The sequence below is a fragment of the Saccopteryx bilineata genome, chromosome 5, assembly GCF_036850765.1.
Source record: "Saccopteryx bilineata isolate mSacBil1 chromosome 5, mSacBil1_pri_phased_curated, whole genome shotgun sequence".
NCBI classification, from domain to species: Eukaryota; Metazoa; Chordata; class Mammalia; order Chiroptera; family Emballonuridae; genus Saccopteryx; species Saccopteryx bilineata.
In genome coordinates this window covers 1167893-1190843 of record NC_089494.1, presented here as the reverse complement: position 1 = coordinate 1190843, position 22951 = coordinate 1167893, and the positions used below count along the sequence as shown (strand labels likewise).

The window sequence follows — 22951 nt, the reverse complement described above, 5'->3', positions numbered from 1 at the left end:
CCGGGGGCCGCGTGGGCCCAGGCGTGGGCGGCCCGTTGACGCGGGAAGGACTGAGCAGCGTGGACGCCATCAAGGCGGCACTGGCAGACGCCCGCCAGGGGACAGGGCGCCGGAGACGTGGGGCGGGCGGATCGAGGCCACAGAACGGACCGCTGTTTTCATTAAAGTCAGTGGGGACACGAGAAGGCACACAGGCAAACGCGTGCTCCGTGCGCAGATCGAGCCGGGAGAACGTGCTCGGGACGCTCACCTGAGGGCGGGAGATCAGGGGGTCAGGCGGTCAGGGGGTCAACTCTTCCCCTCGGCTGTTCTAACAGCAGCAACCCCGGCACACAGCACAGAGTGTCGTCTGCAGGAAATGACATCACAGAGAAATAACACAAAGAAAGATGTCCGTGGCTTAGTTTAAAACAGACCCTGCCTCCACATTCCAGTGCGCGTGTGTAAGTGTGCACGTGTGTGTGTGTGTATCTGTGAAGATGTGTGGGCACGTGTGTGTGTGCCTGTGAAGATGTGTGGGCACGTGTGTGACTGTGTGTGTGCCTGTGAAGATGTGTGTGCACGTGAGTGTGTGTCTGTGAAGATGTGTGTGCACGTGTGTTACTGTGTCTGTGATGTGTGTGCACATGTGAGTGCATGTGAAGTGTGTGCACATGTGTGTGCCTGTGAAGATGTGTGTGCAGGTGTGTGAGTGTGTGTGCCTGTGAAGATGTGTGCACATGTGTGACTGTGTGTGTGAAGATGTGTGTGCACATGTGTGAGTTTGTGTGCCTGTGAAGATGTGTGTGCACATGTGTGTGTGCCTGTGAAGATGTGTGTGCATGTGTGTGAGTGTGTCTGTGAAGATGTGTGTGCAGATGTGTGAGTGTGTGTGCCTGTGAAGATGTGTGTGCACGTGTGTGTGTGTGCCTGTGAAGATGTGTGTGCACGTGTGTGTGTGTGCCTGTGAAGATGTGTGTGCAGATGTGTGAGTGTGTGTGTGCCTGTGAAGATGTGTGTGCACGTGTGTGAGTGTATGTGTGCCTGTGAAGATGTGTGTGTGTGTGCCTGTGAAGATGTGTGTGCACGTGTGTGAGTGTGTGTGTGCCTGTGAAGATGTGTGTGCAGATGTGTGTGTGTGCCTGTGAAGATGTGTGTGCAGATGTGTGAGTGTGCCTGTGAAGATGTGTGTGCAGATGTGTGAGTGTGTGTGCCTGTGAAGATGTGTGTGCACGTGTGTGTGTGTGCCTGTGAAGATGTGTGTGCAGATGTGTGAGTGTGTGTGCCTGTGAAGATGTGTGTGCACGTGTGTGTGTGTGCCTGTGAAGATGTGTGTGCACATGTGTGAGTGTGTGTGTCTGTGAAGATGTGTGTGCAGATGTGTGAGTGTGTGTGCCTGTGAAGATGTGTGTGCAGATGTGTGAGTGTGTGTGCCTGTGAAGATGTGTGTGCACGTGTGTGAGTGTATGTGTGCCTGTGAAGATGTGTGTGCACGTGTGTGTGTGTGCAGATGTGTGAGTGTGTGTGTGCCTGTGAAGATGTGTGTGCACGTGTGTGAGTGTATGTGTGCCTGTGAAGATGTGTGTGCACGTGTGTGACTGTGTGTGTCTGCATGGACAGACGGGGCTGGAAGGACACGCGGGGCTGCCGGCCAGGGGGGATCCCGGGGTGTTGGAATAAACGCTGTTCATCGCTCCTGCCTTTGCCCGTGAACGTGGGTCCAGTCCACAGGGCTCGTCCGGTGCTCTCCCTGTGGGCAGATGCCGCGGGAGCCACCACACTCTCCTCGGGGCTTACGTCCCACCGGCCCCTCACCGGGGAGGCCCTTCCCTGCCGGGAGTCCACTCCCCAAGGTCACGGGATGGGGCCAGGGGACAGAGCCGCCAAGCTCCAGAGCGTGACAGGGTGCTTGTCCCCTCCGCCTGGAGGCTTCCACACCCCCACAGGGGCGTCGCCGAGACAGGGAGCCCCGTCTTTGATAAGAGCCCGAGGAAACCAGGCGACACCGTGGGTGCAGCACGGAGCCAGCCTGGCGGCCCCCACACGCTCCGTCAGTGCCCCCCAGCCCCACCCCACCTGCCCCCACCACCCTGTCTCAGGGCAAGCCCCCTGCTTCCTTCCTGCTCCCCAGGTGAGTGCCTGAGGACAGGCCGCCCCTCCCTCACCACCGCCCACTTCCAGCCTCCCTCCAGGAAAACGGGCCACTGCACACGCCCACCTCCCCATGGGGTGATCCTGGCTCAGGAATACCCCAGTCCCGACTTCACATCCTCGGATCCCCCCCTCCTGGCACACGCAGGCAACGCCCTGGGGCCACGGGAGGACCCTGAGTGAGACACACTCCCCCATCCGTCCCCTCTGAGCAGGAGAGTGGAGGCTGGGGGCTCCTGGGAGGCCCCCACCCGTCCCCAGAGCACAGACACAGCTGCGGGCATAACCTCCGCTCCAGTCCTGACCCTCACCTGCCCGAAGAGGCCAGGCCTCCGCGGAGACGAGACCGACGCCCCTCAGGAGCTCTGGGCTTGCTGGTATACGGCACAGCGGCACAGACATGGAAAACACGCCCAGTGGGGCCACTTTATTGCGAGGTCAGGAGGGGGACGTTGCCACAGCCCCGCAGGCCCAGGCTTCCCGCAGCCCCAGGCGGACCCAGGTGCCGGCGGGTGAGGCTCCCGGCATCGGCGTGGAGCGGGCTCCCTCACTGGGCTCCTTCCGCCCGCACACTCTCTTCCTCCAGGCAGGCCCCCGAGCTGGGAACTGGCAGAGAGGGGGGCCGTGAGGGGCCTGGGCACCTCCAGGAGGTGGAGACGCAGGCGGGCGCAGGAGCCCAGACCCAGAGCCAGCGTGCCCCTCCCGCCCTCGCCACCCACCCGAACAGAGCGCCCGCGCCCTGTGTGCCCGGCTAGGCTCCCTGCGCAGCCCCAGTGGGTGGCAAGGGCCCTCGGGACCAGGAGCACAGGCAGCCCTCCCTCTGTGTGACGCGCGGTGGCTACAAGGTTGAGCAGGCTGGACTGCTCCTCAAAGAGGGGGCCTCCCAGCCCCCGGCCCCCCGGCCTGGGCCCCTGAGCTGTGAGCAGGCCCGGCGTGCACCCCGCTGTGGGGCTAATTGCTAACAGCCCCAATTTACAGACCAGGAAATGGAGGTGACAGCGAGGGAGGGACAGAGCCCAGGGAGGCGCGGATTCTGGGGCACAGCCCAGGGCAGGGTTACAGCCCGCTGTGTGCAAGGACAGGCACCTCGCCACGCCCAGCCTGGCTCCCACTGCCCCGCGTGGGTCCCCTCTGGTCACCCCAGCAGGACGGGAGGGGACCAGAGCAGACATTGGCTAACCTCCATACTTCCAGACGCACCTGAGAGGGGGTCAGGGGGGGACCTTCCCGTAGCAGCTGCGAGGTCAAGTGACCGTGGTCCAGGGGAGCCCGTACCCACCAGGGAGCCCAGGTGTTTAGTGGAGTCCCCAGGCAGGCCCACCTGGGGAGCCATGGACACATGGGGCATGGCGTCCACCACAGATGGACAAAGGTCTCCCTGTCCCACGGCAGGCCCACGGGGGACCTGTGGGAAGCGGCCCGGGTCGCAGGGGGACCAGGGAAGGAGGGGACCGTGCCCAGCCGCCCCGCCAGCCAGCGCCCGCACCCTCGGCAGCGGTGTCCCGGGACTCACGGAGGGCCAGCAGGGAGCTGCAGTCCCGGCTGTGGGACTCGGCCCAGGCCTTGGTCTTGCAGCTCTTGCTGCAGGTCAGGATGCCGTAGCAGCGGCTGCAGGGCAGCAGACGGACCCCGACGGAGCGGCCGCACTGGTAGCAGAACTTGAAGAAGGGAAGCCTGGGGGAGGGGCACGCGGCCGTGAGGCAGAGCCCCCACCTGTGCCGCCCACCCACCCCCTCGGGCCGCGGGACCATCCCCCTGTCCTTGGCACGTGGACAGAGACCTCCAGTCCCGTCTGGGGATGTCCACCTAGCACAGGGTCATTTGTTCAGCACAGAAAACAAGCACCGTGCCCAGGGTGCCGGCGAGGGTGCACTGTGGGGACCCCCACGTGCCACAGCGCGGGGTGGGGCACCCAGGGCCGTGGGGCGAGCCTGGCTTCAGCAGGCTCCCCTGTCACCCTCACCCCATCCTCGGGGTTCACCAGGCAGGAGCCACCCGGGTGCCCTCGGGGATGACAAGGCACACGGGTGTGTAGAGACTATTCCAGGACAGCAGGAGGGGGGCAGAGCTGTGACCCCAAGGGGGAGGCGCTGGGCGGGGTGCGGGGTGCAGGGTCCGTGGGACAGCACACATCTGCCACACGGCTGCTCCCCACCCCGACAAGGAGTGGCCCCCCGAGTGTGCCCTGCGCCCCCCCGCCACTCCCCACCCCGGGGGCGCCCACGGCAAGCGGGGCCATGCCAGCCACTTACTGCTCCGCCTGCGAGTGCAGCCCCGTGGGCAGGCCGGACTCCTTCCTCTTCAGCCTGTGGCAGGGCATGAGCTCCGCTGAGCCCAGGGAGACCCGCGTCAGCCTCCTGACCCGCCTGGGGGTGCCACCACGTCCCCTGGCAGAGGGAAAACAGGGCTGCCCCCTCCGCCCCCTGCAGTGAGCCCGCCCTGGCACCACAGGGAGGCAGGTGGGACCCTAAACCCTCGAGAGCCCAGCACAGGTCCAGGGGCAGAGTGGGGTTGGTCTGGAGGGGTTGGGGCACCCCCGGCCTCCAAGGAGGGGGCATCCCTCTGTTCCTGCATGCTGGCCACCTGGCCCAGCCCCCTGGCCTCCCTGCCGCTGCTCCACCAACCAACTCAGTGTCCCCTCCCCCTCAGCATCCCCACTCAGCGTCCCCCCCTCAGCGCCCCCCTCCCCACACCGTGTCCCCCTCCCCCCCTCAGCGCCCCCCTCCCCACACCACTGAGAAGCACAGGCAGCACCAGGTCTCCCTGCCCCCCCCCACAAGCTCCTCTGGGTCGGAGACTCCTCTCTGCTCTCTGGCCACTGCAGGGAGGTGCAGAGGGGGCCAGGGGACCAGAGGGCAGTGAGTCCCTGCGACAACCACGGAGCTGCCCCATGTCCTGCTGCACCGTCCTGTCCTTCAACAGCATGCCATCCCCACCATTCAGAGAGGCCACCCAACCCCGGCCCCCTCACCACCCCTCAGGCACAGGAACCCCGCGAGGAAACGCCTGCTGGCCAAGCTCCCCGCGGGCTGAGGGGTGGGTTCCAGATCCTCCCTCCAGCCCACGGGCCCTCTCGCCGTGTCCGGTGACCCGGAAGCCTTTCCCGCCAGGCTGTGCCCCAAAACTCTGCTCTCTCAGATGGACGGGCTGTGCCACCTGCTGGTCACGGTGACCCGCCCCTGCCAGGAACCAGACTGCACCAGCACGGGCAATGGCCACAGGGTCAGCCCCAGGGACGTGGTTTCACTAGCAAAGCACCAAGTGGGTCCCTCTCCCTCCCCCTCTCCCCCCAGTGCCAGCCCATCCACCCGGGCACCGGTCCTGCAGTGCACTGAAGTCACCCTCTCCTGTCCCCAGAACCCACTCCCAGGGCTGGGGAGACCCTGGAACACGGCTTTCATGGGGCAAGGGCCCCCTGCTGCCCACGCCTGCAGCGGCTCAGCTGGTGCTTCACCCCTCCTAGGCGCTGTGCCCCCCACCCCATGGTTCCTGGGCAAGCAGGATGCTCCCAGACGGATTCCCACGGTGTGGCCTGGGGTGCCTCCTGGGACTTTACCTCAGTCTCTCCTGCGTGACCTCCTCGGAGGCAGGACACACAGGGCCGGGGGGCCAGGACACTGGGCAGCTGCAGGACGGGGCTCTCTCATGTCCCTTCCTGCCCCCCCATGCCTCATGACCGGCAGGACGCCTGCCCACGCCTGCCCGCGCCGCTCACCTCTCTTGCTCATATACAGCACTTTCGGGTCCCACTGGCTCTCCGCGGCCAGGACGGCCCGGCCCAGCTGCAGACCCATGTGCTCCAGGAGCCGCTTCCGGGCCAGGAACGTCTCGCGCTCGGCAGGCATCAGCGTGTGGAAGGGGCTGTGGGCGATCCTGCGGTCCTGCCGATGCCACCGCTGGTCACTACGGGGGGGGAGCCTGGGCCCCACCCCGGGGGAGGGCGACCCCGCTCCCAGCCCCGGCCTGTCACCCGGGAGGGGAACTGGACGGGGTGGGGGGCGCACTTCTGCTCTCTGTGCTCACTGTGAGCACAAGCAGGGGGAGCACCCGGGAGCGTGGCACGGGCAGCCACACCTTCCCTTCCGGAAGGCCAGGGACGCTTGGTCAGAGCACGAGGGACCTTTGGCCCAGCCTTGCCCAGAGGAGGCTGAAGGCCGGGCCCCACCCCTATCGCCAGCAGCAAGCCCAGACTCTCACCTGGAAGAATCTGAAGTACCCGTAGTCGACGGCCGTGCCCACAGCCACCTTGTCCCCCTGCGTGAGCACCACAGGCGCCAGGATGTCGGCCCCGTGACGGATCAGCAGGTCGATCTGCGGAGAACAGAGCTGCACTGAGGGCCTGTGCACAGCCCAGCCACCAGGAGGCAGGGTCCGGACCTGGCATGTCCAAGCACCCAACAGCCCCCCTGCCCAGGCTGCGATCAGGACACCCAAGGCTTCCGGGACGCCTCACCAACCCCCCACTTCCCTCCCCTCGCCTCCTCCGTGCAAAACTTAGCGTTCCTAACCAAGCCTGGTGCCCGGCTGGGGTTCCGAAGAGCTCGGAATGTTCCAGGGAACCCCATCACACGAGCGAACAACGGGGGGGGGGGGACCAGATTCTCCGAAGAGCGCTGTTTAAATTCTAAACCTCTTAGAAAACGTGGGACCGACGCGCCCGACCCTGAACTTGGCGGTGGTTGCTCGGCGATGATGTCAAAGGCACAGGCGACGGAAGGAAAAACTAGACCAGATGGGTGTCGTGAAAGTGAAACACTCCGGTACGTCAGAGGGCGCCATCAAAGAGGAAAAACGCAACACAGACGTGAGAATATGTGTTCCATCATCTCCGATAAGCGGTTCGTGTCTACAGAGAGAACTCTCGAAACTGAACAAACAACCAACAACAAAAACCAGTTTTTAAACTGGGCCGAGGACTTGGATAGACATTTCTTCAAAAGCACACAAAGGGTCAGCAAGCCCCTGAAGAGACGCTCAAGATCACCAATAAAATGAAAATAAAGCCAAGCGACAAGCCCCCTCACTCCCGCCAGGACAGCACCAGCCAGTCAGCCCGGACAAGAACAGGTGCCGACGAGGAGACAAGGGAGCCCTCGTGCACTGTGGGTGGTGGGGACACAGACTGGGGCAGCCCCTGGGGACAGCCGGACGAAGGTTCTTGAAAATATTAAAAACAGAGCTACCCATGATCCAGCAATCCCACTGCCGGGCAGATAACCAAATTGAAAATAGAATCCAGAGGAGATATTTGCACCCCTGTGTTCACGGCAACATCCTCCAAAACAGTGTGCAGTGGAAGCAACCCAGGTGTCCACCAGTGGGCCAGTGAATGACCCTCTATATTCACGGGGGAATGAGTCAGCCTCCAAACGGAAAGCTGTCTAACACCTGTTGCTACAGGGAGGGACCCGGAGGACCTGGCACTCAGCGAAAGGCGCAGTCACCACACACAAATACCGTGTGTGACTTCTCTTACGTGAGGTCCGGGAAGGAGGAGATTCAGAGGCAGAGAGGAGACGGGAGCCTGGGGCCAGGGGAGGGAAGTGGGTGCTCAACGGGGGCAGGGTGTCAGTTCTGCACAAGGAAAAGTGCTATGAGGATGGACGGTGGTGGTGGCAGAGCAGCATGAATGGGCGTGATGCCACTGAGCCTGACGTTGGTAAGGTGGTCAGTTCTGTGCCTTTTACCACAATTCAAAAAAAAAAAGAAATGTGCACAGTAAAACCTCATTTTAACAAACATACACACAAAAAACCTTCCAGAAAGATCCTGATACCAATCCTGGCAGCTGCAGGTTGGAGGACCATCCCTTCCACGGTAAAGGAACGAAGTCGAGTGACCAGAGTGGACAGAAGCCCCACAGAACCAGACGAGGTCCGCCCGCTCAGACTGAATCTGCTGAGGCCAGAAGCAAGATCAAACAGATTACACACAGGGCAGAAGACAAGAGGAAAATGCCATGCTATGCCGACAATATATGTCTCTCCCCAGGACAGGAAACTCTTAGGCTGACAGGAGTTGAGGTTGGTGGTCAACAGCTACCGGTCTACTGCTGACCAGACTCCTGAACCCTGATGGTGGCCGGGGATCCTAAGGGAAGGGATGCATATGCGTACTCTAGAGGTAACAAGAGCTGATCTGATTCTGCAGCGTTAACTGTTTTACAACCGGTTTATGGTGGTTTATGATATACTGTGAATAAAAGTGTTTTAACTGTTACAAGTGTTGGAGGAGAATTGGATACATTATCTTGCGACGACGTTTAAACAAACACGTACTGGAGTTGGGGATGAATGAGGGTGAGATCCATGTTCCAATCTCAGAGCATCCACTTTGGTGCCCGTGGCCGAGTGACCATCACAACCTTTGCTTCTCGGCGGGCAGAGGGTGGGGACAGCACCAGCAAGGACGGCTCCCGCCCTGCCTGGATGCAGCGCCCCGCCCCCCCCTCGCCCAGCAGGTCCCTTGATCAGGATCCCTGGCTGGTGTCCACCTGACATAGAAAAATCTAGAACACTGCAACCAGACCAAAACCTGTCTTTCCTGACACAAACCAGGGGACTTTTGTCCGGCCTATTGAGTGGCTTTGCTTCTTCACATATTTTAGACCCATAAGTTTTAAAGGGCAAGAAATTGTTCATCTGTTCTCAAGTATTTGGAGCCTCAAGGTTTGGAGAGCACAGAGCAAGATCCCACGAAGCTTCACCCGCTGGGAAGGAGGGCCAGAGGAGGGGACAGCCCCAGGCCCCTCGGCCCAGGGCCGCGCCCCTGCCCCCCTTGCCCCCTGCATGCCCACCCGCCCCCTGCCCTTCCCCCACCCCCTGCATGCCCACCCCCTCACCAGGGCCACGCCCCTGCCCCCCCACCCCCTGCATGCCCACCCCCTCACCAGGGCTGCGCCCCTGCCCCCCCCCACCCCCTGCATGCCCACCCCCTCACCAGGGCCGCACCCCTGCCCACCCCCACCCCCTGCATGCCCACCCCTTCACCAGGGCCGCGCCCCTGCCTCCCCTTGCCCCCTGCATGCCCACCCGCCCCCTGCATGCCCACCCCCTCACCAGGGCCGCACCCCTGCCCACCCCCACCCCCTGCATGCCCACCCCTTCACCAGGGCCGCGCCCCTGCCTCCCCTTGCCCCCTGCATGCCCACCCGCCCCCTGCATGCCCACCCCCTCACCAGGGCCACGCCCCTGCCCCCCCACCCCCTGCATGCCCACCCCCTCACCAGGGCCGCACCCCTGCCCACCCCCACCCCCTGCATGCCCACCCCTTCACCAGGGCCGCGCCCCTGCCTCCCCTTGCCCCCTGCATGCCCACCCGCCCCCTGCATGCCCACCCCCTCACCAGGGCCATCTTGCTGCTCAGGCTCCTCTGGGGCTCGTAGGTGATGTCACAGGCAACACACAGGGCACTTCCCAAGCCTCTGGTCAGGGGCAGGTTGGGGTCAGCTCCGTGGGACAGAAGCTCCTTCACAATCTGGAGGCAGACAGTCTGGTCAGCGCCCACCAAGTCCCCTCCCGTCCGCTGGAGGAAGTCCCTGTAGCAAGGCCACTGCAGTGCTGAGTGCAGTGTTGACCACAGCTGGGGCTCGAGGGGGCCACCCCCTGGGTGGGCACTCTCCATGGCTCCCACCCACCGTCTCCCTTGCTGCCCAGCTCACAGAATGAGCAGGGGGGTGGGGCACATGGTTCTTTAGGGAGGGCTGCCACACTGCCCGGGCGCCGGGATGGCCCTGTGTCTGCACACTCTCCAGTCCTGTTGTCTATCCCAGGGGCACCGCTGAGCCAGCACAGGGCCGGCTGCTCGTCCTGTCGGCCCTCATCCCTGGAATCAGTCTGCCTCTGCCCCGAGGCACCTGGGGCCCTGTGACTGCCTGACCAGACACGAAGTGGGCCACATGTCCTTCATTCCCTGCTGTGTCCCCAACTGCTGGCCCAGGTGCCGCCCAGGGAACCAGGAGTAAAAGCAGCTGCACCAGGTACCAGACACGCTGGTGTGTGGCTCTCCCAAGGGCTCCGTCCTCGGAACCAGCTCTTTCCTGCTATGCTACGCTCACCATGTAACGGCCCGGCAGGAGCAGATGCCCACACAGCTTGCTGAGGGCAGGAGGGAGGGGAGTCGGGCCTCTGCAGAAGCCCCTCCTGTGGCGACAATGCCTGCTGCTCCGTTGGGCCTCTGCTGAAATGCCCCCTCGCCAGAGATGCCCTCCTGGGTGCCCTGCTCAGGTCGCCCACCTCCTTCCTTCTCCACCTGCCATTAACCTTCATCTTCCTCCTAACACTCATCACGGCCTAAACATGTCTCGCACACTGGATTACGGTCTGTCTTCCCTGACTAGAATGTAACGCCCTGGAGAGCAGGGACGCTGTGTTACTCGTCACCGGATGCCTGAGACAGTGCCTGCCTGGCGTAGGGTAGATGCTCTGAAAGTAACAGTTAACTACAAGGATGAACAGGTGGATGGAATACAGATGATGGATGGATCGATGGATGGACGGACAGACGGACGGACGGAAGGAAGGAAGGAAGATGGGTTGATGATGGATGAAGAATGGATGAGTGAATAAGTGGGTTGATGAATGGATAGATGGGTGGACAGATGGTCAGATGTGTGCTTGAGTGGGTGCAGGAGTGAGTGAATAAATGTGTGGTGGGTAGGTGGATGGATGGATGGATGGATAGATGGTGAATGGAAGATGGATGAATGATGGATAGATGGATGGATGGATGGTGGATGGATGATGGATGTATGAGTGGGTAGGTGGATGGATGGATGAGTGGGTAGGTGGATGGATGGATGGATGGATGATGGATAAATGGTGGGTGGATGGATGAATAGGTGAATGGATGGATGATGGATAGATGAATGGGTGGATGGATGAATAGGTGGGTAAAGAGGTGGGTAGGTGGGTAGCTGGGTGGGTGGGTAAATGGGTGGGTAGATGGGTGGATGGATGGATGATGGATAAACACCCTTGGCGGCAGCAGGGGGTGGGACCCAGCCGATGTCCCTCCCCCGCAGCACTGAGGAAAGCATCCTGGGAGGGGCAGGGCTCTGATCCGTACCCTGTGAGGGAGCATCCACCCAGTTGAACCCTCACCTCCCTGCTCACTTCTCTCCCTAAGGGGCACCATCCCCATGGGAGGGGATCCACACCCTTCACAACATGCTGCCTCTGGGCCACTGCCAACAACAGCAGAGCCCGACCAGTGACCGGGAGGGGCCCTGGGGGAGAAACAGCACAGGTGCCCCACCCGGGGTTCAGCACGTGCTCACCAGGTCGTTCCCACTCACGATGGACAGGGAGAGCGGGGAGTGGCCACTCCACAGCAGGCTGGTGTTCGCTTGGTGGGAGAGGAGGAGCTGGACAATGTCCCTGGCACACTGGATGGGGAAAGGCAGGAGGACGGCAGGTTAGGGGCCCACGTCCCTGGAGCGCCCGGCGTGGACATGACTTCAGAGGCCCTGACATCCACTGCTGTCCCCCCACCCAGCACCTTGCCGGGCACAGAGAGCTCCGAGCTCTGGGTAGAAGAATGGTGGGTGGGCGGGTGAGTAGCTCGATCTTCAAACAGAGCTGTTTTCTAAACCTTCATCATTTCCGATGACAGCCAGGAAGGACAAGTGATGTGTGAGTTGATCGAGAACTTGTTGTCATAGGGAAAGGGAGAGGCAGGACCCTACGACTGTCGCAGCAGGCGTGAGGGAGAACGGCCGGGGAGACGGGAACTTCATCGGGGCTCAGGGTCCCCCAGGACACCGCGAGAGGAGGAAGCCCAGCCAGGCTGAGAGGGGGCTTTCTGCTCAGGGACAGGGTCCCCCAGGACACGGCGAGAGGGGGGAGCCCAGCCAGGCTGAGAGGGGGCGTGCTGCTCAGGGTCCCCCAGGACACGACGAGAGGAGGGAGCCCAGCCAGGCTGAGAGGGGGCGTTCTGCACAGGGTCCCCCAGGACACGGCGAGAGGAGGGAGCCCAGCCAGGCTGAGAGGGGGCATGCTGCACAGGGTCCCCCAGGACACGGCGAGAGGAGGGAGCCCAGCCAGGCTGAGAGGGGGCGTTCTGCACAGGGTCCCCCAGGACACGACGAGAGGAGGGAGCCCAGCCAGGCTGAGAGGGGGCGTGCTGCTCAGGGTCCCCCAGGACACGACGAGAGGAGGGAGCCCAGCCAGGCTGAGAGGGGGCGTTCTGCACAGGGTCCCCCAGGACACGGCGAGAGGAGGAGGCCCAGCCAGGCTGAGAGGGGGCGTTCTGCACAGGGTCCCCCAGGACACGGCGAGAGGAGGAGGCCCAGCCAGGCTGAGAGGGGGCGTTCTGCACAGGGTCCCCCAGGACACGGCGAGAGGAGGGAGCCCAACCAGGCTGAGAGGGGGCGTTCTGCACAGGGTCCCCCAGGACACGGCGAGAGGAGGGAGCCCAACCAGGCTGAGAGGGGGCGTTCTGCGCAGGAAGGGCTATGGCGTCTGCGCAGGAAGGGCTGTCACGCCCGCCCTGCCCTCCCCCCCTGGGGCACCGCGATTTCCCCTCCCGTTTCTCCCAGGAGAGCTCTCAGGCCCAGGCAGCTGCCCTCCCCGCCCACTCCCCTGCCCCAGCCTCACTGGCCAGGCCAACACAGTGCCAGGTGACGTCCGCGGAGGGGCTCCCGGGAAAGCTTCCCAGGGGAATGCAGACGGGATGGCTGGACCACGGCAGCCCTGGGAGTCACACTAGCCTCCCCTCCTCCACCTAATGATGATGTGGCTGCTGCTTCTCTTAACTTCGCTGCCCCACAGCTTTTCCGAATCTGAGATCTGTACAATAGACACAGGTGTGTGAGCTGCAAAGTGCTGTGTTCAAAGCCCGGGCCTCGTACTTGCTGGCTGGGGGCCTGGCCGGCCAGCCTCTTGGAGCCCTGCTTGTCCCCGCGGCTAACAAGGCCGCAGGGCACCCTCAGCAGGATCCGGTCAGGGCGGAGCCCCGGGCCCAAGGAGGCCCTCACAAGAGGGCTGCCCTGAAGCAGGGAGGCCTGGGGGTGCCGCCCACCTCCGCCCGGCCGGCTTCGCTGGGCACCAGCCTCACACAGGTCCTCACAGTCTCGTGTCCAAGCAGCACGCATGACCATCACCCTGAGCAGTAGCAGACCGCCTGTGCCACAGCCGCGGAGGCCGGAGGTCACTGTCATTCTACAGGACGGTGAACTGAGGCTCAGTTTACCATGGGTTTAGCACCTTTCTGGCCTGGGCTACACTGGTCATTCTGACACAAAGCCAGTTACCCCCACACCCACCGTGGTCATTCGGCTTCCTCTTGCTGGGAATCAATGCCAACGCTGAAGGACATGGTTCTGCAGAGCCCTTGACCACTGCCCGGGCCCTGCAGGTGTGATCACTGCTGAGAACGGAGCCCTAGACCACTGCCCGGGCCCTGCAGAGTGTGCGCACTGCTGTGAACGGAGCCCTAGACCACTGCCCGGGCCCTGCAGGGTGTGTACACTGCTGAGAACAAAGTCCTAGACCACTGCCCGGGCCCTGCAGGGTGTGCACACTGCTGAGAACAGGGTCCAAGGACCACTGCCCGGGCCCTGCAGGGTATGCACACTGCTGAGAACAGAGTCCTAGACCACTGCCCGGGGCCTGCAGGGTGTACACACTGCTGAGAACAAAGTCCTAGACCACTGCCCGGGCCCTGCAGGGTGTGCACACTGCTGAGAACAGAGTCCTAGACCACTGCCCGGGCCCTGCAGGGTGTGCACACTGCTGAGAACAGGGTCCAAGGACCACTGCCCGGGCCCTGCAGGGTGTGCACACTGCTGAGAACAGAGTCCTAGACCACTGCCCAGGCCCTGCAGGGTGTGCACACTGCTGAGAACAGAGTCCTAGACCACTGCCCGGGCCCTGCAGGGTGTGCACACTGCTGAGAACAGAGTCCTAGACCACTGCCCGGGGCCTGCAGGGTGTACACACTGCTGAGAACAAAGTCCTAGACCACTGCCCGGGCCCTGCAGGGTGTGCACACTGCTGAGAACAGAGTCCTAGACCACTGCCCGGGCCCTGCAGGGTGTGCACACTGCTAAGAACAAAGTCCTAGACCACTGCCCGGGCCCTGCAGGGTGTGCACACTGCTGAGAACAGAGCCCTAGACCACTGCCCGGGGCCTGCAGGGTGTGCACACTGCTGAGAACAGAGCCCTAGACCACTGCCGGGGCCCTGCAGGGTGTGTGCACTGCTGAGAACAGAGCCCTAGACCACTGCCTGGGCCCTGCAGGGTGTGCACACTGCTGGGAACAGAGTCCGAGGACTACTGCCCGGGCCCTGCAGGGTGTGTACACTGCTGAGAACAGAGCCCTAGACCACTGCCCGGGCCCTGCAGGGTGTGCACACTGCTGGGAACAGAGTCCGAGGACCACTGCCCAGGCCCTGCAGGGTGTGCACACTGCTGAGAACGAAGCCCTAGACCACTGCCCGGGCCCTGCAGGGTGTGCACACTGCTGAGAACAGAGTCCAAGGACCACTGCCCGGGCCCTGCAGGGTGTGCACACTGCTGAGAACAGAGTCCTAGACCACTGCCCGGGGCCTGCAGGGTGTGCACACTGCTGAGAACAGAGTCCTAGACCGCTGCCCGGGGCCTGCAGGGTGTGTGCACTGCTGAGAACAGAGTCCTAGACCACTGCCCGGGCCCTGCAGGGTGTGCGCACTGCTGAGAACAGAGTCCTAGACCACTGCCCGGGCCCTGCAGGGTGTGCACACTGCTGAGAACGAAGCCCTAGACCACTGCCCGGGCCCTGCAGGGTGTGCACACTGCTGAGAACAGAGTCCTAGACCACTGCCCAAGCCCTGCAGGGTGTGCACACTGCTGAGAACGAAGCCCTAGACCACTGCCCGGGCCCTGCAGGGTGTGCACACTGCTGAGAACAGAGTCCTAGACCACTGCCCGGGCCCTGCAGGGTGTGCACACTGCTGAGAACAGAGTCCTAGACCACTGCCCAAGCCCTGCAGGGTGTGCACACTGCTGAGAACGAAGCCCTAGACCACTGCCCGGGCCCTGCAGGGTGTGCACACTGCTGAGAACAGAGTCCTAGACCACTGCCCGGGCCCTGCAGGGTGTGCACACTGCTGAGAACAGAGTCCAAGGACCACTGCCCGGGCCCTGCAGGGTGTGCACACTGCTGAGAACAGAGTCCTAGACCACTGCCCGGGCCCTGCAGGGTGTGCACACTGCTGAGAACAGAGTCCTAGACCACTGCCCGGGCCCTGCAGGGTGTGCACACTGCTGAGAACAGAGTCCTAGACCACTGCCCGGGCCCTGCAGGGTGTGCACTGCTGAGAACAGAGTCCAAGGACCACTGCCCGGGCCCTGCAGGGTGTGCACACTGCTGGGAACAGAGTCCGAGGACCACTGCCCGGGCCCTGCAGGGTGTGCACACTGCTGAGAACAGAGTCCTAGACCACTGCCCGGGGCCTGCAGGGTGTGTGCACTGCTGAGAACAGAGTCCTAGACCACTGCCCGGGCCCTGCAGGGTGTGCGCACTGCTGAGAACAGAGTCCTAGACCACTGCCCAAGCCCTGCAGGGTGTGCACACTGCTGAGAACGAAGCCCTAGACCACTGCCCGGGCCCTGCAGGGTGTGCACACTGCTGAGAACAGAGTCCAAGGACCACTGCCTGGGCCCTGCAGGGTGTGCACACTGCTGGGAACAGAGTCCGAGGACCACTGCCCGGGCCCTGCAGGGTGTGCACACTGCTGAGAACAGAGTCCTAGACCACTGCCCGGGGCCTGCAGGGTGTGCGCACTGCTGAGAACAGAGTCCTAGACCACTGCCCGGGCCCTGCAGGGTGTGCACACTGTTGAGAACAGAGCCCTAGACCACTGCCCGGGCCCTGCAGGGTGTGTACACTGCTGAGAACAGAGTCCGAGGACCACTGCCCGGGGCCTGCAGGGTGTGCACACTGCTGAGAACAGAGCCCTAGACCACTGCCCGGGCCCTGCAGGGTGTGTGCACTGCTGAGAACAGAGTTCGAGGACCACTGCCCGGGCCCTGCAGGGTGTGCACACTGCTGAGAACAGAGTCCTAGACCACTGCCCGGGGCCTGCAGGGTGTGTACACTGCTGAGAACAGAGTCCGAGGACCACTGCCCGGGCCCTGCAGGGTGTGTACACTGCTGAGAACAGAGCCCTAGACCACTGCCCGGGCCCTGCAGGGTGTGTACACTGCTGAGAACAGAGCCCTAGACCACTGCCCGGGCCCTGCAGGGTGTGTACACTGCTGAGAACAGAGTCCTAGACCACTGCCCGGGCCCTGCAGGGTGTGTACACTGCTGAGAACAGAGCCCTAGACCACTGCCCGGGGCCTGCAGGGTGTGCACTGCTGAGAACAGAGTCCTAGACCACTGCCCGGGGCCTGCAGGGTGTGCTCACTGCTGAGAACAGAGCCCTAGACCACTGCCCGGGCCCTGCAGGGTGTGCACACTGCTGAGAACGGAGTCCTAGACCACTGCCCAGGGCCCTGCAGGACCCCAACACTGCTGAGAACGGAGCCCAAGTGCCGTGAGGAGCACAGGACAGCCTCAGCACAGGACAGCCACGCTCAGCGGTGTCTGAGCAGACCCACATAGAGAAAGTGACGTCACACTGCAACCCAAGTGGACGCAGGCATGTGTGTGGTTGGGTTTCCCTGAAACACGTTCCAAAACCATACTTCCTCACATGCGTCACAGGCAACGCCCTGGACATTCTCTGCTGTGTTTTAACTTAGTAGACTCGATGTCACTGTGGGTGTGACCCATCCTGTCTGTTCTGAACCCACTCGGGCAGGATGGCCGGCGGCCGACACCCGTCTCCTTAGCTGTCCCCCTAGCTGTCCCCTTAGCTGTCCCCCTAGCTGTCCCCTTAGCTGTCCCCCTCACTCTCCCCCTAGCTGTCCCCCTAGCTGTCCCCCAGCTGTCCCCTTAGCTGTCCCCTTAGCTGTCCCCCTAGCTGTCCCCTTAGCTGTCCCCCTAGCTGTCCCCCTAGCTGTCCCCTTAGCTGTCCCCCTAGCTGTCCCCTTAGCTGTCCCCCTAGCTGTCCCCCTAGCTGTCCCCTTAGCTGTCCCCCTAGCTGTCCCCCTAGCTGTCCCTCCAGCTGTCCCCTTAGCTGTCTCCCTAGCTGTCCCGGCCCCCACATGGTTGCTGGCTCTCAGCCCTGCCCTCGACACACCCAGAGACACACAGGTGCGCACAAGCCGTCCAAGCACGTGCACACACATGCACACATATCCACATGTGTACTGAACTATAAGTACAACTCACACAGACATGCTCACATACATAGTTATGTGTGCACACATGGGAAAACACACGTGCACACTCGTGTAAATGCACTCGGGCGTGCACACCCAGGGCACACGCACCCCAGCACACGCAGCGCCCGCCGGGGGAGGCCCGCTCACCCTGTGGTTGTCCTCCCGCTCGCAGGCCACGTGCAGGGCCGTCCTGCCCCCCTCGTCGGGGACAGACGTGTGCATGCCGTAGTAGGCGGGGGGTGGGCCCACCTCGTTGCTGAGCTTCAGGCTTGAAGGCAGCAGGTCCAGCTGTGTGCAGATGGAGGGCTCAGGCCCTGGACCCAAGCCCCTCCCCCAAGTGCCCAGAGGCCTGCCACCTGCCCCACTGGGTGGGGCCACGGGTCCCTCGGGTGCAAGCTCACACACAGATGTGCTCCCCGACCGTGGGTCTGAGGCGGCCTCCCGTGACCCCCTCCAGCGTGGAGTGTGCGTGCACCACCCCCCCCCCACCATGCTCTGCTGAGCCGGGCTTGTCCCGGGCGCACAAAGCGTCACTCAGCCTCTTTAAGGACAAGTGAAATTCTGAACTAAACGATGACACTGTCTACAGAGTGACCCCCGGGTCCCCCAGCGTCCCGCTTCCGCGTGGCCGACGGCCCACCTTGCCCTGTCTGTGCACGTCGTCCTGGTCGGTGGCCCTGGCGTCCACGTCCGTGATGGCATGGAGTAGCAGCTCTGTTATCTGGACGCCCTCCTCCCCGGGCAGGGCAGCGGCAATGTGGAGCGGGGTCAGGGCCCCCAGCTGCAGGGGGGGACACGGGAGGGGTGAGGGCACAGTGCCCGGTGAGCATCTCCCCGTGGTGCACAGGCGGAGAGGGCCCGTCCAGGGTGAGGGCACAGTGCCCGGTGAGCGTCTCCCCATGGTGCACAGGCTGAGAGGGCCTGTCCAGGGCGAGGGCACAGTGCCCGGTGAGCATCTCCCCATGGTGCACAGGCGGAGAGGGCCTGTCCAGGGTGAGGGCACAGTGCCCGGTGAGCATCTCCCCGTGGTGCACAGGCGGAGAGGGCCCGTCCAGGGTGAGGGCACAGTGCCCGGTGAGCATCTCCCCATGGTGCACAGGTGGAGAGGGCCTGTCCAGGGTGAGGGCACAGTGCCCGGTGAGCATCTCCCCATGGTGCACAGGCGGAGAGGGCCTGTCCAGGGTGAGGGCACAGTGCCCGGTGAGTGTCTCCCCATGTGCACAGGCGGAGAGGGCCTGTCCAGGGTGAGGGCACAGTGCCCGGTGAGTGTCTCCCCATGTGCACAGGCGGAGAGGGCCTGTCCAGGGCGAGGGCACAGTGCCCGGTGAGCATCTCCCCATGTGCACAGGCGGAGAGGGCCTGTCCAGGGTGAGGGCACAGTGCCCGGTGAGCATCTCCCCGTGGTGCACAGGCGGAGAGGGCCCGTCCAGGGTGAGGGCACAGTGCCCGCTGAGCATCTCCCCATGGTGCACAGGTGGAGAGGGCCTGTCCAGGGTGAGGGCACAGTGCCCGGTGAGCATCTCCCCATGGTGCACAGGCGGAGAGGGCCTGTCCAGGGTGAGGGCACAGTGCCCGGTGAGTGTCTCCCCATGTGCACAGGCGGAGAGGGCCCGTCCAGGGTGAGGGCACAGTGCCCGGTGAGCATCTCCCCATGGTGCACAGGTGGAGAGGGCCTGTCCAGGGTGAGGGCACAGTGCCCGGTGAGCATCTCCCCATGGTGCACAGGTGGAGAGGGCCTGTCCAGGGTGAAGGCACAGTGCCCAGTGAGCGTCACCCCATGGTGCACAGGCAGAGAGGGCCTGTCCAGGGTGAGGGCACAGTGCCCGGTGAGCGTCACCCCATGGTGCACAGGCGGTGAGGGCCTGTCCAGGGTGAGGGCACAGTGCCCGGTGAGCATCTCCCCATGTGCACAGGCGGTGAGGGCCTGTCCAGGGTGAGGGCACAGTGCCCGGTGTGTGTCTCCCCATGGTGCACAGGCGGAGAGGGCCCGTCCAGGGTGAGGGCACAGTGCCCGGTGAGCATCTCCCTGTGGTGCACAGGCGGAGAGGGCCCGTCCAGGGTGAGGGCACAGTGCCCGGTGAGCGTCTCCCCATGGTGCACAGGCGGTGAGGGCCCATCCAGGCTGAGGGCACAGTGCCCGGTGAGCATCTCCCCATGGTGCACAGGCGGTGAGGGCCCGTCCAGGGTGAGGGCACAGTGCCCGGTGAGCATCTCCCCATGGTGCACAGGCAGAGAGGGCCTGTCCAGGGTGAGGGCACAGTGCCCGGTGAGCGTCTCCCCATGGTGCACAGGCGGAGAGGGCCTGTCCAGGGTGAGGGCACAGTGCCCAGTGAGCATCTCCCCATGGTGCACAGGCGGTGAGGGCCCGTCCAGGGTGAGGGCACAGTGCCCGGTGAGCATCTCCCCATGTGCACAGGCGGTGAGGGCCTGTCCAGGGTGAGGGCACAGTGCCCGGTGAGCATCTCCCCATGGTGCACAGGCGGAGAGGGCCTGTCCAGGGTGAGGGCACAGTGCCCGGTGAGCGTCACCCCATGGTGCACAGGCGGTGAGGGCCTGTCCAGGGTGAGGGCACAGTGCCCGGTGAGCATATCCCCATAGTGCACAGGCGGAGAGGGCCCGTCCAGGCTGAGGGCACAGTGCCCGGTGAGCGTCACCCCATGGTGCACAGGCGGTGAGGGCCTGTCCAGGGTGAGGGCACAGTGCCCGGTGAGCATCTCCCCATGTGCACAGGCGGTGAGGGCCTGTCCAGGGTGAGGGCACAGTGCCCGGTGTGTGTCTCCCCATGGTGCACAGGCGGTGAGGGCCTGTCCAGGGTGAGGGCACAGTGCCCGGTGAGCATCATCCCATGGTGCACAGGCGGAGAGGGCCTGTCCAGGGTGAGGGCACAGTGCCCGGTGAGCATCTCCCCGTGGTGCACAGGCGGAGAGGGCCTGTCCAGGGTGAGGGCACAGTGCCCGGTGAGCGTCTCCCCATGGTGCACAGGTGGAGAGGGCCTGTCCAGGGTGAGGGCACAGTGCCCGGTGAGCATCACCCCATGGTGCACAGGCGGTGAGGGCCTGTCCAGGGTGAGGGCACAGTGCCCGGTGAGTGTCTCCCCGTGGTGCACAGGTGGAGAGGGCCTGTCCAGGGTGAGGGCACAGTGCCCGGTGAGCATCACCCCATGGTGCACAGGCGGTGAGGGCCTGTCCAGGGTGAGGGCACAGTGCCCGGTGAGTGTCTCCCCGTGGTGCACAGGTGGAGAGGGCCTGTCCAGGGTGAGGGCACAGTGCCCGGTGAGTGTCTCCCCGTGGTGCACAGGCGGAGAGGGCCTGTCCAGGGTGAGGGCACAGTGCCCGGTGAGCATCTCCCCATGGTGCACAGGTGGAGAGGGCCTGTCCAGGGTGAGGGCACAGTGCCCGGTGAGCGTCATCCCATGGTGCACAGGCGGAGAGGGCCCGTCCAGGGTGAGGGCACAGTGCCCGGTGAGCATCTCCCCATGTGCACAGGCGGAGAGGGCCTGTCCAGGGTGAGGGCACAGTGCCCGGTGAGTGTCTCCCCATGGTGCACAGGCGGTGAGGGCCTGTCCAGGGTGAGGGCACAGTGCCCGGTGTCTCCCCGTGGTGCACAGGCGGAGAGGGCCTGTCCAGGGTGAGAGCCCCGTGCCGGTCCTGGGACCCCACCCATAGCACTGTGGTCCCGTCAGCCGTGTCCCGACATTCAGGACAACAAGGACCACCCACAGCGGACCATGGACATGTCCTTTCCAATCCCCAAGGTGCTTCCGTCTGCCAGGCCCAGGACGGCCATGCAGGAAGAGTCCCTGCCCTCCTGCGAGGCCCCGGTTCAGGCGCCACAGCAAAGACAGCCACGCAGCTCCTGACGCCTGTCCCTACCCCGGGCCTGTCGTCCACCTACGGCAGCCCTCTGACCATCGGCTGAGAGCCCCTGGAGGACTGCCTCTAGGACGCTCAGCCAGGGGGCTGGTCCTGGAGGGGGCACAGCCAGCTCAGAGAGAGACCCCGACCAGGAGCACACGGCGCCCCCGGCCGGAGGAGGAGGAGGACTCACCGACCCTCCAAGCAGGACCCTGCAGGAGCAGGAGGGGCCCCGGAGACCCTGACCTCAGCGGCCTGTGCACAAGGGGACTGGGCGGTCTCCTGCTGCTGGAATGCCACCCACTCAGACACATTAATGAAGCACAACTTCCATTTGCATCGATTCTCGATGGGGAGACAGTGGGTGGGCGGGTGCGCGGGCGGACGAGGGATGTCTGTGCCGAGTTTAAAGGCCGTGACCTTAGTTTCCCAAAGCTGGAGCCCAGTCCGTCAACTTAAAAAGGTGTCATCAGCCTGACCAGGCGGTGGCACAGTGGATAGAGCGTCGGACTGGGATGCAGAGGACCCAGGTTCGAGACCCCGAGGTCGCCAGATTGAGCGCAGGCTCATCTGGTTTGAGCAAAAGCCCACTTGCTTGAACCCCTGGCTCAAGCAAGGGGTTACTCGGTCTGCTGAAGGCCTGCGGCCAAGGCACATATGAGAAAGCAATCAATGAACAACTAAGGTGTTGCAACGCGCAACGAAAACCTAATGATTGATGCTTCTCATCTCTCCGTTCCTGTCTGTCTGTCCCTGTCTATCCCTCTCTCTGACTCACTGTCTCTGTAAAAATAAATTTAAAAAAAGCTGTCATGAATCATCTTGGGTCTTACACAAATTTTACTTTTCTCTCCTGCACCCCTTGACCTTATTCTCGGAACAGAAGGGAAGAAACGGCCCAGCCAAGGGGCCTGCACGGTGAGAGCCGCCTGCCCCTAAGAGTAACGCCTGAGGCCAAACAAAAGCACCAGCCTGTGTACCCTGGACGCCCTCCAGACACAGCAGGGGCCTGCGTGACTGTGGGCCTAGCGCTCCGGGACCAGCGCAGGAAAACAGACCGACCCCGGAGCTCCAGAACCCAATGCTCCGACCTCACGCTGCGCGGGGGCCCCCTGCAGCCCGCCCCTCCCACCCTGCCCCTGCCTGTCTGCCCCTTCGGTCCTGCCCTGCCCCTCCCACCCTGCCCCTGCCTGTCTGCCCCTTCGGTCCTGCCCTGCCGCGGGGCCCCTCCCACCCTGCCCCTGTCTGTCTGCCCCTTCGGTCCTGCCCTGCCGCGGGGCCCCTCCCACCCTGCCCCTGCCTGTCTGCCCCTTCGGTCCTGCCCTGCCCCTCCCACCCTGCCCCTGCCTGTCTACCCCTCGGTCCGGCCCTGCCGCGGGGCCCCTCCCACCCTGCCCCTGCCTGTCTACCCCTTCGGTCCTGCCCTGCCGCGGGGCCCCTCCCACCCTGCCCCTGCCTGTCTGCCCCTTCGGTCCTGCCCTGCCCCTCCCACCCTGCCCCTGCCTGTCTGCCCCTTCGGTCCTGCCCTGCCGCGGGGCCCCTCCCACTCTGCCCCTGCCTGTCTACCCCTTCGGTCCTGCCCTGCCGCGGGGCCCCTCCCACCCTGCCCCTGCCTGTCTGCCCCTCGGTCCGGCCCTGCCGCGGGGCCCCTCCCACTCTGCCCCTGCCTGTCTGCCCCTCGGTCCTGCCCTGCCGCGGGGCCCCTCCCACCCTGC

At 64.0% G+C, this 22951-nt stretch overlaps 1 protein-coding gene across 2 annotated transcripts in view; it reads right to left on the bottom strand.

The window, feature by feature from the left end:
* The window catches only part of ANKMY1 (ankyrin repeat and MYND domain containing 1), a 51935-nt gene that overhangs the window by 14571 nt on the left and 14413 nt on the right, over positions 1 to 22951 (bottom strand). The window contains exons 8-16 of one of the 2 annotated variants that reach the window (XM_066280929.1): positions 18023 to 18163; positions 17530 to 17670; positions 11408 to 11515; positions 9475 to 9606; positions 6328 to 6441; positions 5846 to 6011; positions 4383 to 4458; positions 3644 to 3804; positions 2665 to 2736 (exon numbers count right to left, since the gene is read on the bottom strand). In XM_066280929.1, coding sequence (XP_066137026.1) covers positions 2678 to 2736; positions 3644 to 3804; positions 4383 to 4458; positions 5846 to 6011; positions 6328 to 6441; positions 9475 to 9606; positions 11408 to 11515; positions 17530 to 17670; positions 18023 to 18163 — 1098 coding nt within the window. In that variant the 3' untranslated portion in view covers positions 2665 to 2677. Of the gene's footprint in view, positions 1 to 2664; positions 2737 to 3643; positions 3805 to 4382; positions 4459 to 5845; positions 6012 to 6327; positions 6442 to 9474; positions 9607 to 11407; positions 11516 to 17529; positions 17671 to 18022; positions 18164 to 22951 lie in introns of those variants that run through there. The other variant, XM_066280928.1, reaches the window with a different exon arrangement.